General features: G+C 46.1%; 1 protein-coding gene across 3 annotated transcripts in view; it reads right to left on the bottom strand.

The window, feature by feature from the left end:
* The window catches only part of PPP2R3A (protein phosphatase 2 regulatory subunit B''alpha), a 56,358-nt gene that overhangs the window by 33,533 nt on the left and 6,225 nt on the right, over positions 1–16,600 (bottom strand). For all 3 annotated transcript variants that reach the window (XR_007903687.1, XM_051782386.1, XM_051782387.1), the window contains one exon: positions 4,676–7,113. Coding sequence is in view for 2 of the 3 variants with exons in the window: in XM_051782386.1 (XP_051638346.1) it covers positions 4,676–6,661 (1,986 nt within the window). In the remaining variant the exon portion in view is untranslated. The remainder of the gene's footprint in view (positions 1–4,675; positions 7,114–16,600) is intronic.

Raw genomic sequence — 16,600 nt, 5'->3', positions numbered from 1 at the left:
GCGAACGATGCACAGATCCATATGCAACACATTTGGAATAAATTTGGGGTTTCTTACTCGGACAACTTTTTTCTAAACATCAAGGCAATGCCTAAAGAGCCCAGGAGGCTCCATGTGCTGGGAGTGCTGCACATCTCACACAGCAGCATATCAGGAGGTGATTTATCATAAATCATCTGCAGCAAGTGATGAAATACTTCATCTCCAATTGAACTCTCACCCTGCTCACAGACTGCAGAGGGAATGAAGCCCAAAGAACCCCTCACCTCCAGCTTCATCCAGACCAGCTCCAGCGGCCTTTGACAGATGTATCACTTTTCATTCACAAATTAACCAGGCACAAAGGAGTCTGGAAGCTTGGGGGATTTTGCACCGATAACCTGGAAAAATACAAGTAATCCAGAGGCTAGGCTGGCTGTGTCTGAATTCCAATGGCTTGGAATAGCAGGTTTCTAGGATGGTACTTCTATCCTCAAAGCACAGAAGGTGGGTATAAATAAAGACATAAATGTGCAGTACTGTGAGAAGTGGACAGCAAGAGAATCTTGTATCAACAGCTCCAAAGTCCACTGGGCAAAAACCCCCAGGAAAATCTGACCTCAACAGCCAGACCAGCTGAACCACAAACTCAAACTCCTCCTTGCTGGGACCCAGTTTAAAGCACGAAGGTGAGAGATGGCAGATCCCTTCACAGGTCTCTAGAACACAGAGAGAATCCCACCTGTGCCTGAAGCTGGTGTTAGTCCTAAGAGATCTGGGTGATTAAATCACTCCAGGACTGGCTGCACCCAAAGCCTGGCTCCAACAACCCAGTGTCCCTGCAGAGCTGAGCACAGCTCCAGCTCCAGCTGCTTTCAAAACACACTGAACTTCTCCAGCAACAGCCTGACTTTGTCTGCGGTTCAGAGTCAGCCAGGCTGAAAAACTCAATATGTATCACCAGGTTCTGTTTCACCCACCTTTAAATGTTACTTCAACATAAATCAACCTCACACAAGCAGAGGCTGGATCTGCCCTGGTTACAGAAGGTGCCCACATATGAACATGTCCCTAAGTGTTTGGTCCCAGGTTTTTTACTCTTTAATTTAATCTGATTTAATTTTCTATTCCTTTGCCATCTTTCGTTCTGAGCTACTTTAAGATTCACTTAATATTTGCATTTATTTCAATAATTATTACCAAACAAGAAAAAAAAAACATTGTTTTTCACTATTTGTGTCTAGAAGTAATGAATAATTAATGCTTGAGAAGAGTGCAGATTGTGTGTATAGCTTAAATGACAGATATTATCAATATCTAATCAAAACATATTTGTAACATATGTAAGATGAAAGCTGATTTTCCAGAAGTTTCGCATTATGTTTTGGATGCATATTGAGAATAAATGTACATTTCAGAACAAAGTTAAAGTTATTATGACATTATAGAAGCCATTTCTCACAATTAATCGACCCACACAAGATCCTTCATAAGCATAGCACTAAATTTGCAAAACACAAAAGCACACAGAATTATGAGGGGGCAGAAGTACAAAGTTGTCAGGTCAACCTAAACTTCACATGGTTATGAAACAGTTGTTTCCACTCAGAGCCTCCTTAGGGCCCCTGTTTTAAGCACACAACAGACATTTTGATACAAAAACATGCAGGACGATATTTCGGGGGGTCAGGAACACTTCTGAGAGCCCCAGCAACATCCCCCATCAGTCACTCAGGATGAGACAGCCCAGGGGGAACATGGAATCAGGGAATAGTCTGACTCAAGGCTCCACCATCCAACACATACCAGGGTGGTCCAAACCCACTCCCCAACCCTGCAAACCCTCTGCTCCCAGATCCAGGGGCTGGATCACACATTTGACCTCAGCCTGAGCAATCCCACTTGTCAATGTGGCAGAAAACAAGCCTAACAATTTATACCTCGTATACAAGCACCACAGGCAGTACAAAGGAAGATTTGGAACCGTGCAGTAGGAAGTAGAGGCATGGAGGAGACAGAAATGGGAAGCAGGACTGCTCTTTCTGACTCATCACACCAAGTAATCCCTTTGAGAAGGGACACTCAGCAGAGGAGGGACAAAAGACAAGAGGTCCCTTTGTATCAAACCCTGGTCCTGATCTCTGGTCCCAAAATTATTCATCAGCTTTATCCAACGGTCTTAAAATAAAACACATGAGCAGAACTTGGAGCAGAGCCCTGCACTACTCAAACTTGATTCTGAACACAGAAGGACTACATTTCTTTGTAGTCTTTTCCAGGGTACTTTCACCAAATATTCTGCAAGCATTGCCTGAATTTCCTTTGTCCAATCAGCCATCCTGGACAGGTGGTAGACCAAGGGCACAGGGAGGGGAAGGTCAGAAACAGCCACCACTGACTTCTTCAAGGACTTTGCATAAGACATTTGAGTCAAAAGGCAGCACCCTTCACCTTCCCAACCCCCCAACACTCAGCCTTTGTGCAGATCAGCTCAGAGCATCCCAACAGCCCCATCCCCCCCTTCTTCACCACTCACTGCTTGCAGTTTCCCCTATTGCCCTCACACCTCCCAGTGCACCCAGGATCCTTACTGCCCTCTTAGCTACAGACAAAAATACAGGCAGACACTTGGGGGTTTGCTGGCCCCTAACACACAACTGCACTGTCCTCACTGAACTGCGTATTTCAAACCCAACACATTCAAAAATCAGCTTAAGGCAGGCACATGGAACAGGAAATTTCAAACCAGACAGTTGGGAGGTTTTGAGATAAGCAAGGGAAAAGTGGATCTCAGGGTGGGAAGTGCTGGCCTCTCTCAGAGCAGGCAATGCTTCCTGGCTGCCCCAAGGCAGCCCCGTGCCCTCATTATGGGCTCTGTAAAACTGATAGACAGGATTCATTTCCTACTTTCTAAATATTTGGGGTTTGAAGATGAAGAGGCAGCCAACCCTATTGTTCTCTGTGGAGAATCATAATTGGGTTTATGATAAAGGGCAAGTTTGCTGCTGATATAAGTCAGGCCAGATTTAACACAGCCAGGCCAGCTGAGCCAGAGCACAGCCCACTCCAAAGGGGCTCTCCTGCTCCTTTGTCATGGCTTAGGATTTGAGGGATAATTAAATCTGTCACAACCTTCCTAAAGGAAAGCTGTGCTGTGTGTTCATGGTGTTAGAGCTGTGGGCTTTCTGCATGTGCACAACTATTTGATAACAGTTTGATGGGCCTTAAGAAAACACAACAAATACTTTGTACGTTATTCATCCAGGCACACGTGTGCAACACTGAATGAGACTCCACACTGAGCTCCAGCCACAGTCAGGCTTATCCAGGAGCATGGATGCATTCCCCAGATGCTACACCTGCAGAGGGCCTTGTACCCACACCTGTGCTAGAAACGACAGCAAACCTACAGCAGGACTGGGAGCAAACACACACAGCCAGGTGGGAGCAGGGAACAGAACCTGTCCAGGGACCAGGCTGCTGAGCCATTGACAGTCTAAGTGCATCCAGTTTTCAAGTGTTAAAGAAAATCTGCCACAAAGTCAGTCACAGTTTACAAAACACATTTTTGTTCGAAGTTCACAAGTTAGAAAGTTTTGTAAATTAATGTACAAGGCAAGAATAGCTATTTCAAGAGATCACACCAGAGCTTTTGGAGCTGTTTAGTTCTACACTCCCTGAGAAAAAAAGACTCTTTCCCTTGCTGGAAATATCAGACAAGGTTATGCCCACTATTTCCCGTGAGCAAAGTTGCCCAGAGCAACAACAGAAACACTGGTTTAGCCTCATCTAAAAAGATCTCAGCACTCTCATTTAGGGTCAGACACACCCTACCCATCCCCTTTCAGAACTGTACCAAATACCTGTATTTGGGGGAAAGTGGACAGTTTTCAAAACATGCACATTGTGCTCCAGCTGGAAGGAGCTGTGAAAGTTCACTGATATTCTGGGCACTCTTTCAGTGCCTGTGTGGAAGGTGCATTTTGGAAACTTTGGACAGTCCTCTCTACACTTAATGAATGCTTGGAATAATGGCAACAAGTTCTCTTGAAATCTGGCACTTGTTACCAAATGAAAACACTGAGTGCTGGACAGCCAGCCTTGGCTTCCCTCTAAAGACCCTTTTTCCTGGGAAAACCTACTCCTCATTTGAGAGATACAAGCCATGCAGACTCCACCATGACTCCATGGTGGACAGGGAAAAGAAAATTAAACCTTCCTAGATTTGCCCTTTGTGCCATGGAGGATCTCCCTCTTTAGGAACTAGTGATGAGGAGGACAAGTCTGCTCCAAGATGGAAAAGGGAGAGATGGAACACTCAGATCTCCCTGAACCGGTGAGAGGCAGCCCAATCAATACCTGATACCAGAAGTAAAGTACTTATTAAAGTAATTATTACTACCCTCTACTATACAGAACCCAATTACACCACAGCCAACCTACAGGAGCACCAGCAGGAAAGGCTCAAGCTCAAAGGTGAAACTGCCCATCAAGGCCTATTTTGTTTGCTATGGGGCTTTAGTTTCCTTTTTTTGTTTGTATTTCAGTAAATGCTACATTTCTGCCAGGTTGAACACATCATTCCACACTGCAGCATCCAAAGTACAATGAATCACTTAGCCAAATGTATTTTTTTTTCCCACACTTCCCCACGTTTGTTTTACTCACTGTCCCCTCAGAAGTTCGGTTCTCTTACCTTAATCACCTCTGGGGCCTGCTGAATTGAGGCTGGAACAGAGTCTCTGCAGGCAGCCCCAGCATGGCTTTTTTTCCCTGCAAGGAGGGACTGTGAAGGAGTTGCTAAAGTTTCCTGAAGAATCTGCATCACTTCCTTCTCCTTGGACAAGCTCCCCTTGCCTGTCTGGTATTCCACCAGCTCCTGGGCAAAGTCCTCAATGCTTCCCAGGATCCGCAGTAAAAAGGCTTTGTCGTCCTCTTCCATTTTGTGACCATTGGTTTCCATGATTTTTGACAGAGAAGAAGGGGGGTCAGCAGGTTTACTTTTGGCCTCCAGAGCCAGAGGTGGAACCTGCCTCCCCTGCCTGCCCAACACCTGCACGCCTGCAGGCTCGCCCTGCTTCCGAGGGGGTTCCCTCAAAGTGCTCTCCATTTTCTGGGAGAAGCACTCCAAGTCCAGCAGCAGTTTGTCTATCTCCTCCTTGTCCACCCTACTGCATGTCTGGGCTCCTTTGGGGACACCAGCCTGGGCCCCGTGCAGCATGGAATCCAAGGTTGGTGTTAAAGGAGTCGCGTCCTCGGGAGCGGGGCAGAGCTCGGCATCTCCCACCCGGGCACGCTCTGCTTGAGCATCAGCAGGTCCATCTGAACCAGCAGCTCGCTGGGAGCTGTGCTCCATACTCTGCCAGCCCCCTCTGTGCTCTGCCCTCTGCCCTTTCCCTGCTGTTCTGTCCCCATCAGCCTCCTCCTCGATGTACAGCACCTCGCCGTCGGGGGGGCTCGGGGCCGCTGGCTGAGGTAGAGCGTCTGTCCCAGCTCTCACACTGCTCTGGGGGGCACTGGGAGGGGAGGTGGGGGTAAAGGCCACAGTACCTGTGTGGAGGGACTGAGAGGTGCTTGTCGGCTCCCCCTGATCTCCTGGCAGAGCCAGAGGGCCTGCACTGGAGGATGGCAGCTGGATAATGTCCTCATAGCGGGGTGGTTGCTCATCCCCGAACACCGGGGCGAAGGGGCTCTGCTGCAAGCCATGGAAGCAGCTCACCAGCTCTGCCCAGTCACTCGCCTCCCTCTGCCCTGGGGGCTTCACCTCCAAGGGCAGCTTCTTCAGGTAGGAAGAAAACCTGGTCATCAGGTTCATGTATATCATTTCTGAACTGGGCAGGGGGTCGCTGCTGTTCCCCCCACCCACGCTGTCTGCAGACTTCCTTTTGATGCAATGTTTTATTATGTCCGTGCACTTCTTCAGATCCTCTGAGCACTTGAGCAAGATGTCCAAGCACACCTTGATATCCCCACCAGAAGAACCATCTAGCTTGTGTTTTTCCAAAATCTGGGTAATGAAGTTTTCTTCGGAGAAGGCGTGAGGGCAGAAGGGAGTCACGGGGCTCACGGTGACTTCTGGAGCATCACTGCCCTCCTGCCACTTCTCCACAGGGGAGGGGCTCTGCAAAAAGCCACATGGAGGGCAGTTCTCATCATTGTTGAGGTGCCCATAAATCAAGTCAAAGTCAAAGGATCGTCTGCTGAAGGATTCTGACCGAACCTTCCTTCCCTTTCTGTAGGCCACATGACTGGAGGAGTTTTTGAGCTTTTCAAAGGAGAACTCCTTTATTTTACCACTGGCAAGGTTTATTGCCTCACCAGTAATGTCCTTTAAACTGCTGGAGGCTTGCACTGAAGAGCCCTTTTTGATCCTTGGGTTATTTGGGAGGATTTGGTGATAGTCCTCATTTCCAGACAAGGCGAGTCCGTTTTCAGGAAGAGGAATTTTATGGTCCAGGTTGGCATCTTGGACACTGAGCTCTGCACAGACACTGTGGTGGGCGACTATGCAGGTCACCCCGTGCCTGAACACCTGGCAGGTGCCCGTGCAGTGGTGCACAGTGTGCTGGGAGTGCTGGTCTATCACCACACTGCTGTAGCAGTTCACAGAGCTCACCAGCAGCCTGTAGGTCGCTGCCATGGCACAGACCACGCTGGGAAGCGAGGCTTCAAAACTCACCATGAACTTCCCAGGGAAAAGATCACCCCCAGCTCTCACAGCCACAGCAGGCTGGATGAAAACATTCAAATGTCAATTGGGAACATCCAAACTACGTGAGGAGCTCCTGCCTGGAGAAGTCTGGAGAGGGTTTGGAGGTACAGTTACGACACTTGGTGCAACTTACATATGGTTTGGCTTAAGGCAACTTGATCCTTGTACTCCAAGTAGAAAGCCTTGCTCAGCAGAGGTGCAGCATCAGCTGCTCCATTTCCAAGGGTCCAGGTGCCCTCTCCAGCAGGTGCCATAAAATCCAGCCAGTTCTCAGGCACAAGTGACAAGTCAATGGTTTTTGTTCGACCCCTCTTCTCTCTTTTCGGGTGGGTCAGTAAAAGGCAGACAATCAAGCAGCAGGTACAGACAAAAAATCCACGTGTGCCTTTGAGAGTCCCCTCTCACACTGGCAGTGCAGGTCCCTGCAACAGAAACAAAGGTGAGAGTCATTATCATTGCCATGGATTCTGCAGCCTTGTCTGCTCCCAAACGTGTGGCACAGAGCACACCACCAACACCCGCTGCACAGAGGGAGAGCAGGCTGATGTTCTTCCCTCCCTCACATCTCCCATATAAGAGCAGTGCTGAGGAGCTGGCCTATATTTATACACAGCCTGTCTATGTGCTGCCATTTTAACAGCTCTATTTTAGCCACTCACTAATTTTTTTCAGGCTTGTTTTTTTCCCCTCCCCAGACCGAGCAAAACACTACCTTTAATTCTAACAGAGCAAAACATTTTGATCCTGTTGTGAATTTCTGATTCTAAAGATAAGGCACAGGGCAGTAGAGAAAAGCACTTTCAGGATTTCCAAGCTCTCTGGATTATAAAAAGCTGCAAACAGCCTGCAGCAAAGTAGCTGAATGGCTCTAAGAATGCAGGGCCTTTAGGAAAGGCCACCCTGGCTTCCATTAGCCTTTCACCAAGGTCTCTGGGACCATGGCAAAATGTTTTAAGGAGGAATAACTGTTTCCCTTCCTCTTAGAACCCATAAATAGCAGCACAGTTAATACAATAAGTCCACTGGAGTAGACATCAAGGATAGTAACATTTGTATAAAGGTTAAGCCTATGAAAACTAGGAATTGAATTTCACACTTAGCACAGCCATTTCCAGCTGCATTTCCTACCATCAGTCAGAACTGCACCAGAAAGAAAAAGCTGTCTAAATTTGTTATGAAAAGATATGAAATCTCAGATTTAAGGGTCTTGAAATTTAGACATAGATTCATCTTTCTTTAATGCTTCAAATTAAAACACCCCAACGAAATTCTGAGCACCCTCTATTCCTGTGCAGAAATCTATTTCATAAACCATGATTATATCCCAGCTAAGCCACACCACAGCATGGGTTTATTTTGGTTTTTTCAAAGGTAAATAGTTCCCTGTGTGAAAGGCCAGCCCTGCACCTGATGAAAGCACTGCCCTCCCTGCAGTTCCATCCCACCTCCTTTAGCTGTAAGCCTGTACAAACACACCACACAGAAGGGAAGTGCCTGAAGAGCTTGGGGCTGTTCTAATTAACAACTGGCCACAGCACAAGTCTAAACGTTCACATTGTAAAGCCTTAACCTGAAACTGAGAGGCACAGACTGAAGAGTGTTTGATGGGTTTGTGATGTGCCCTGTCTGCTCAATGCCACGCTGTCCAACGGCCCAGGCAAAGGCAAGGAACATTTTGGGTGATATAAAGCACTGAAGCAGTCGATTCAGGATGCAGTAACTGCTCCCAGTGCCCTGCTGGGATCTGAACACGCTGCCACCTGCCCACCAAACACCGCGGGTGCTGCTCCTCAGCTCCTCCTGTCCTGTCCTGCTCCCTCTCCACCCCCTGGCACTGCCCCAGAGCCCCCTGGCAGGGGAGGGCCTCCCCAGGGCTGAGCAGAGCTATGAGGTGTATGAGGTGTGCAAGGTGTGCCCCAGCCACAGCCCTCACTCAGGTGCCAGGGGATGATAAAGGGCAGCAGCACAACCGTTTTCAGCCCCCGGGGTGCTCACACCACCCACACAAACCCAGGGAGAGACTCCACACCCTCCAGTCACTGCTCTCAGGCTTCACCACCACGTGTGCTAAACCCTCTGCTGAACCAGAGCCACAGTTTAAAACAGCACTGTTGGCTCCCCAATGCCTTAATGGGCTTTGTTCAGACAGGAAAACCTGTGCTCCAGGTCTCCAAAAAGCACAACGATCCCCAGATTCCCTCTAACACATCCAAGGTAAGAGGTCTGCTGCTTTTTCTTTTCTGAGCATCCATCAACTGCAAACAAGCCTTCTGCATTCCCTGAAATAAATGTTAAATAATATTTAGAGAAAGTAGAGGCCTTCAGGACAGTAGGTTTGATGAAGAATTAATATTGCTTCCAAAAAAACATGGGACCTCCTCAGGGGTCCTTCCTCCTCTGTGTCATACAGACAGACTGGTCTTCCTTTTACCAACAAAGAATAGTTTGGGTTTATACCTAATTTGGGAAATAATTACACCTCGATTAAGTTATTCTTAGAGTAAAAATGTATCAGATTCACTGTCTCCCTCTCCTATATCACTCCAAGGGTAATCTCCCTACACACCCACCCCTTCCACTGGGACTAAGCCAGTTTCTCCAATCCTTTAAGCCACCTTCAAACACTGAAGCTTTTTGCACCTGTACAATTATTCCACAAGTCCTTCAATGAAAAGGTCTCCTAGATTCCCCTTTTTTTCAGTTGAAATTTGTATTCCCAACTATGCCCAACAAGAACACTCTTCCCACCATCTCCACTTCCTATCTCCCAAATAATTTCAGGTGTTTATGCAATGCTTGCTGCACTCTAATCCCTTTCCATTTTGCCTGTGTTCCTCTGGTACAATCACAAACCAGCATAATCCAAACACCAACTTGCCAAGGCCAACACAGGATCGCTCCCTCCTGCCTCTGTTGTCGGCACCTTTTACTGCTGCGTCAGAGAATAATCAAACAATCAGAAGCAAAACCCCAACATCCTCTTTTCAGCCAGTTTTACTGCTGTCTCCTCAGTGGTTATTTACTAATTGCTTTATTATCACTGTCTGCAGAGACATGCTCAGGTTCTTCCAGGGCTGGAGTAGCACAAATCCTTACAGGTGCAGAGTAGAAACTCTTTTTCTTATTTTCCCATTGCCTTGACCCAGGTAGCACAGGCCCAGCTCGCAGCTTTATTTGAGAGGGATCCATTGAACATGATCCAGCACGTAAACCTAGTGAGGACAAAACCTAAGAGCATCCCTGTTCCCAGATCTGGGAACCTGGCCTCAAGCTGAGCTTGACTGGGCTTTTGTTGGGACTTCTGGTGGGTGGCTAAAACCTACTATTTAGGAGTAGAATGAAAAGACCAAATGCACCAAGACACTTTCCTACTTGGTTCTTTCCAGGCAGCCACTTCCTTCCAGTTTGACTGTGGGACAGCCCCCAGTTGAGAAACACTGCAGAAAGGTTCTGTGACTGGGATTGCTGCCATGAAACCAAGCCCAGCCCCGAGGAGACAGGGCTGGCTCCACAACACAAACTGTCCATGAATAGGGCTTCTTGTGGGACTGCAGAATAATGCTTTATATCTGTCCTATCTGCAAGATGACATGAATCACTTTGCAAAGGAAAAAATTATTGCAGATACTAATGATATAAAAGGTTATTCTATAGGACACACAAGAAATCCTATTCATGCAAAGATTATGCAGGAGTTCAATAACTGAACAATGACAATCTGTTTGGATGGGGACTGTCAGCCAGTGCTTGACTGACTTGCAAACTGAAGTCTAGAAAAAGCTGCAGGACATGGCTCTAGTGCCCCTGAAAGCCTCAAATTCAGCCAAAATCTTCTTGAACCCTTATCTTGAGCACTAGCAACAGAAATTAGAAACCACCATAACAGACAGCATGGAGCAAACCAGCCCTTCCCACACCAGGACACGGCACAGGAGCACTGTGCAACTGCTCATGTCTGTGGAAGATCATCCTCCAGTTGGGTTCTCTTGCAAAAGGAAACAAAGACAGAACAACAGGTTTGCCTCTTGGACAGTCCCCAGCACAGTTTCAGAAGTGTCACCTCACCTCTGTCATCAGGTGTCAGGTATTACCCTCTTAAAGGATCTCAGGGTGCCAAAAAGCAAATTTTAAGTGCATCCTCTTATTTAGAAATGCTTGATTTTTGTTTAGAGTTTACTGAACAAAGCAGATTTGGGAGCAAACTATATTGATTCCAGAAGACAGATGTGGGCAAATAACAAAGCAATGCCTTCTTTCAAATGAATTTTTATGACAAATCCACTTCTGCTGAATTAAGCAGAAATTTTACAACTAGACATTTAATAAATGATTTTGAACCCTGTCAAAGGAACTGGTTTACAGTTTGCTATCACTTGCACAATTAATTACCTTCCAAAATGAACAGGAGACTAAAAGGAGTAGCATTTCTTCCTACACTGAAGTTCAGAGAAAAAAAAAATCTAACCATGTGAGTTGCTCCTCTGTTCTGTACTTCTTACATACTTACATACTTTGATGTCCTCAGTGGTAGCAGAACTTTTTTGTACATGGGACTTAGGTGGGAAGTGCAGCTGTGCTAAACTTTACAACTCTCATGACCAGCAGAAATTTGCCGCACATTTCAGGTACAGTAAAACAAACCACTCACAATTACACCTGTACAGTTTTGGGATCAGAGGGGCTGATACCACTGACACTGCTGAGGCAACCAGAGTTCAGTTCCAAGAGCTTTTAGCTCCAATCTGTGCTTCAGAGACTGCAACAAACTGGGATGGCAACAAATCCTGCCTTGCCTCCTAACCCAGGTCAGAGGATGTGACCTGCTCAGACTGAGCACTCCTGTTTGAACCAGAGGAACTCCTTCATAGCCTCAAGTGCTTCAATATTTACTTACATGCACTCTAGAAAAGGGGTCATTATTTCCCATTTGAGTGTGTTCCACACCAGGTTCCAGCAAACAGCTATCCCACTTTCTCATGCTAAATTAAAAGGGCTTTCAGGAAAACAAATCTCCTCACCTACAAGTACTGACACACTATAATCAAATCACCTCTTAGCCTTTAACAGAACTGCCAGGGAGAGTCTGGAAGAGAGATGTCTCCAGAGTCTTTGCTATAAGTTATTTTCTGAGTTCTGTGTGTAATTTGCTCCTGTTCTTACAAAACACTTAGAAGGGGTGGGATTCCTCTCCCTCACCCACACAGCAGTGAAGTGTTAGGTGCTGTGTGTAGGCAATGCAGAGAGGCAGGCACCTCAAAAAAAAAAAAAATCAACCCACTGAACTTAAAAAATCATCTCATTTTGAGATGACCACTTACATCAGATGAATCCCATCCCTTAGGATGACACAAGAACACAGGAAAAACTGTGTCTGTCTCTGACAGTGGCCAAATGCCAATGCTCAAGTAATAGTATTAGAAAGACACACGATATTTCCTAGGAGTGCTCTCCTGGCCTCCAGCTGCTTGCAGTTCTGGAGAACTGTGCAGCTGGATGTGCTTTCTGAGCACCTACTAACCTTCAGAGGATTTCCCTCCTGTGTGCTTGAGCACCCCCCAGATTCAACAGAAATATTTTGCATCCAGAGGATCTTCTGAGGAGACATTCCAGCATCTACCACCCCTTTCAACTGTGTTGCTCACAAGCTCCAATATGTCAGGATCTTTTTCTGAGAGAGAGCACAAACATTAGACCTGCACTGCACATTGTCCACAGCATTCCTGAATTTACACAATTCCATGCCCCTCTGCCTTCTCTTTCCTGGGATTATTAGCCCTCGCTTACCCAGCTGTTCGTGTGCAGAAGCCACTTTGCACCTTGGATCACTTCCACTGCTGCTCTCATAAGCTCTTCTGGTTCAACTACACACTTTAAGACACAGGAACCCAAGCTGGGCACAACACCCAGATCAGATGAGAACCACAAGCAGAAATTAATCTTTGAACTGCCTTTCAAAAGTCAGCATTATCCCTGTGCAGTGCTTTCCCCTTCCAAGCCTCACTGTTTTCAGATAACACATTCTCAAATGTCTGCTGGCATAACCACCTGGGTTAATTCATACATTCTGTCCCTCTTCCTACCTGTCTTCCAAGAGGAAACAAAGCTACTATTGTCCTTTGGAAACTGTGCAGGGACCTACTGAGAGAACACTCTGCAAGAGGAAGGTGTTCACTCTTAGAGTGATTTTCATACAGCCTCAGAAGAAGGGTTCAGAGATGATCCAAAGGTCTTGAAGAGCTTGTCTGTGACAAATGAGGGAGCAGGACCAGGCACCTCAGACTGGAAAAGAGGTGACTTCAGAAGAATATGACAATCTACAAAATCATGAGTGGCATGGAAAGGGTAGAGGGGTCTGACTGTCCACCTTCTCCTCCAGCATAACCACCAGGTGATCAATGCCACCAGAAGCAGGTTTAAACAGGCACACACGGAGCAAACCTGTGAAATGTCCCATCAAGGGATTACATGGACACAGAAAGGTTCTGGGAAACCAAGAGACCACGTTTCAACACCTCCTCTGTCAAAAGCTACCACCTTTTGCATGGGCAACACTTGATACCCTTTCATTCTTGCTGTGTTGGGGTGACAAAATAAACAGGGAACAATAACTTCATATCCCCATGGTTGCAGATTGCTATCACAATCCCTCCTCTTATCATCCATGTATTTTCCAGACTAAGCTCCAGTTTATTTGGTTGCTGTTTTTACATAAGCTCTTCAATCAGGTGCTTTTCCCTGATCTTAACTACAACTCTCTGGAGAGAGGAGTGTGTCTGCCCCTAACTTTTGAAGGGGTATGTCATCCATTACACAAAACCATCACGGATTTACAGCATGGCATTCTGTTTTGCTCCCTCTCCTTTTCTTAGAGATCTGTCATTTCTATTTGCCTTTTTACTTTTTTTTTTTATCTGCTGCTGAGTTTCACCAAGTTTTATCTGCATTACTTAAAAGATCTCTTTCCTGAAGGGCACAGATTCCCATGAGCTCATCACTGCACAGACACAGTTGTTTATCCCTGTGCACATTATTTTACGTCCACTGGTATCAAGTACCACTTGCCTACAACCAAGTATTGCAAGAACCTTCTGTAACTCCAGCCAGCTCTTGTTTCTGCTCCCTGAATTCCGTGTTTTTCAGCATATACTGTCACTTCATTACTCAGCCTCTCTTCCAGGTCATTTATAACTATGCTGAAATCACAAGCCTGAACACAGATCCCCCTGGGATTGCACCAGTGATCACTCTTCACTGGAACAGCTGACAGTCCTTCCCACACCTTTCCAGGTATTAATTACCGGAAAAGCTACGCTCCTATTCCATGGCAGTTCATTTCCTGTGAGAGGCATTAACAAAGTCCTTTGTTAACCTCTCCCTGAAAATCCAGAGACAGCAGAATTCTTGCTTGTTTGTCTCTTGTGCCTTCTTGTCAAGGAGCTTCAGAGCATCGAACTTTACCAGCTGTAGCTGCACTTGAGCATTCCCTCAGTGAACCGTGGGGGTCACTGCAAGGGGAGCACTTATCAAGCCAGGCTCCCAGGCACACATGACCTTGAGAATCACCGCCCTGACAGGGTGGTTAACACTGCTCTGCAGTCAGTGTGGGCTCAGAGAAGTCCAGTTTTACATTAGGAAATCTGTTGTGAGAGATTTACCCTAAAAAAAAATCCCCCAACACTAACTTAAATACAACCTCTCCGCATTTCCAGCAGCAGCGTAAGGCGAGCCCAGCACTCAGATTTTGGCTAGTGTCAATAATAACAGTCTGCACTGGCTTTTAAAAATAAACCTGGCACTAGTCCTTAAACTATTGTTCTAAATTACTGACTAGCCATCAGTGAATGCAGTATTACTCAGTGCAATTCCTTCAGGTTAAGTCACAGGGTAATCCAATATTCCAGTGCCTCTATCCTCTTCACAAACACCCCCACGCAGGTCCTTGAACACAAGCACACCAGAACTCTGCTGTGCAGCACTGATGGATGGGCTGTGCAAAGCCTGTCATTGCAGAGGAGGTGGTTAATAATGTCAAGAAAGCTGTCACCCTTTTCAGCTTTTCTGAAATACCTTTCTTCAACTTTCTGTTTGCACAGTCTTGGAACTAAAACTGACCAGACAGGAATTTGTGCCCCATGAGACTGGTTTCCAGTTATACAGATGAGACACCAAGAGAGTAAAAGCTCACACGAGTTTTCCACATAATGCCAACCCATTATGCATAAATACTTTGCCAACTAATAATTGTTCCAGCCACGTGTCTGTGTAGAACCCCCTTTTAACCTCTCTCACTTAGCAGGCCCCCAGTACATTAACAAACATGAAGCTTAGCAAGGCAGGAATAAAAACAATGTTAAAGCCTGAGCTCTGACATGCTGACAGAAAATGAGGTGACCAACCAGCAAAACACTGGAGGTGAACAAGCTCCAAAAGCACATAATTAGCAAGGCTCAGAGCAGAGGTCAGAAAGCCTGCTTGGTTAAGTAATGTGTCTCCTGGCTGTTTATAAGCTTATATGGAAAGAGATAATTTCATATTAGCAAGATACATTTATTTTCCCTGGAATGTTAATTTAGTATTAATAGTATCCAATTGCTTTACACAAATTACAGTGATTTTACTGATTTGTGTTAAAACAACAAAGGAAGAGTTGTGCCCAAGACAGCATTCCCTCAGTCATTGACCTTGCTGATACTGAAGTTACAATCTACAGATTCCCTGAAACCATCTTAGGAAACTTACTTGGAAGTTCCATTTCCCCTGTAGCAAACTAGCCACGTGCTAGTGATCTGCAGAGGAAAATACATTCTTAATTTGATAACAACTAAAACAGAAAATTGTTTTCCTTCACTGCCCATCTATTCAGAGCTCATGCATTTCTCATTGCTGTCCTATCCAACCTCTTTACTCACTCAGGTCCTCAGGCATTCAGGATTTGGGTTGAGTTCTCTCTGTCTGAGGTGACAGGCCATTTCTCCAGGGCAGTTCCCAGCTGGAGCACTGTAGCTCTTCCCTGGGTCAGCAATGAGCTCTGGCTGGGTGCTGCACTGCCATCTCTCCTCCAGGCACAATCCCAGGAGCACGGAGCAGGCAGTCATTCCCTGCAGTCACACCTTCCACAAGCCCGTTCCTGCCTGGCTCCCTCTCGCACCGGGAAGAGGAGCAGCTGTTGAAATGTAACAAATTACACCAAAAGGTGCAGCACGTCCTGGCATCCAACGAGTCTGGCACTGCTACAGCTCCTTCTGCTGTGCCTTCCGTGAGCCACCCCAGAGGCGCAGACCGGTGAGATCAAAGCAACACAGGATTTAAGGGAGCACAACTTTTCTACTCCCTTTCCTCTCCCAAGGAAAATTAAGGGTGTTTTAGCCTGTCGCCCCGGTAAGACAGAGGAAGTAATTTCCCCTGTATCTTTACTAACTCAGGGGGCTTTACAAAACAAACAAAATCTTCCATTTGTTTCCTTTCCATGTGTATTCAAATAGAACCAGGTTAAAAAGACAAGCGATACACACAGGAAAAAACAAACTGAAAACCAGATAAATGTAAAGACTCCCTTACTTTAGGTGAACAGCCAAGTCACATTCACGAAGGTGCATGTTCATTGAACTGTCATTTTTAACTAGCCTGTGTTTTACATGTGTGACCTCAGGTATTGCCTCCTGCATCCTATTCATACACTACTCTGCAATCAGAATTATTAATTTCTCCATCAGTAGAGTATTTACATGCTACTCAAACATTGACTTATTTTCCAGTGTTATCCTCATTTTACACCGCAAAGGGAATACATCAGGTGTTGGTGCTCAAGGTCTGATTTTCTAAAGTATTTGACATTACAGAGTGTTTCATATGGTCTAAGCAAAGCACCTGCTGAATCACAACTGCCCTGACAGATATTCCACAAACCAG

This window comes from Manacus candei, unplaced genomic scaffold (genome assembly GCF_025592945.1).
Source record: "Manacus candei isolate 608988 ecotype Guabito, Panama unplaced genomic scaffold, ASM2559294v1 h1tg000015l, whole genome shotgun sequence".
Classification (NCBI taxonomy): domain Eukaryota; kingdom Metazoa; phylum Chordata; class Aves; order Passeriformes; family Pipridae; genus Manacus; species Manacus candei.
This window is presented reverse-complemented; position numbering and strand designations above follow the sequence as displayed.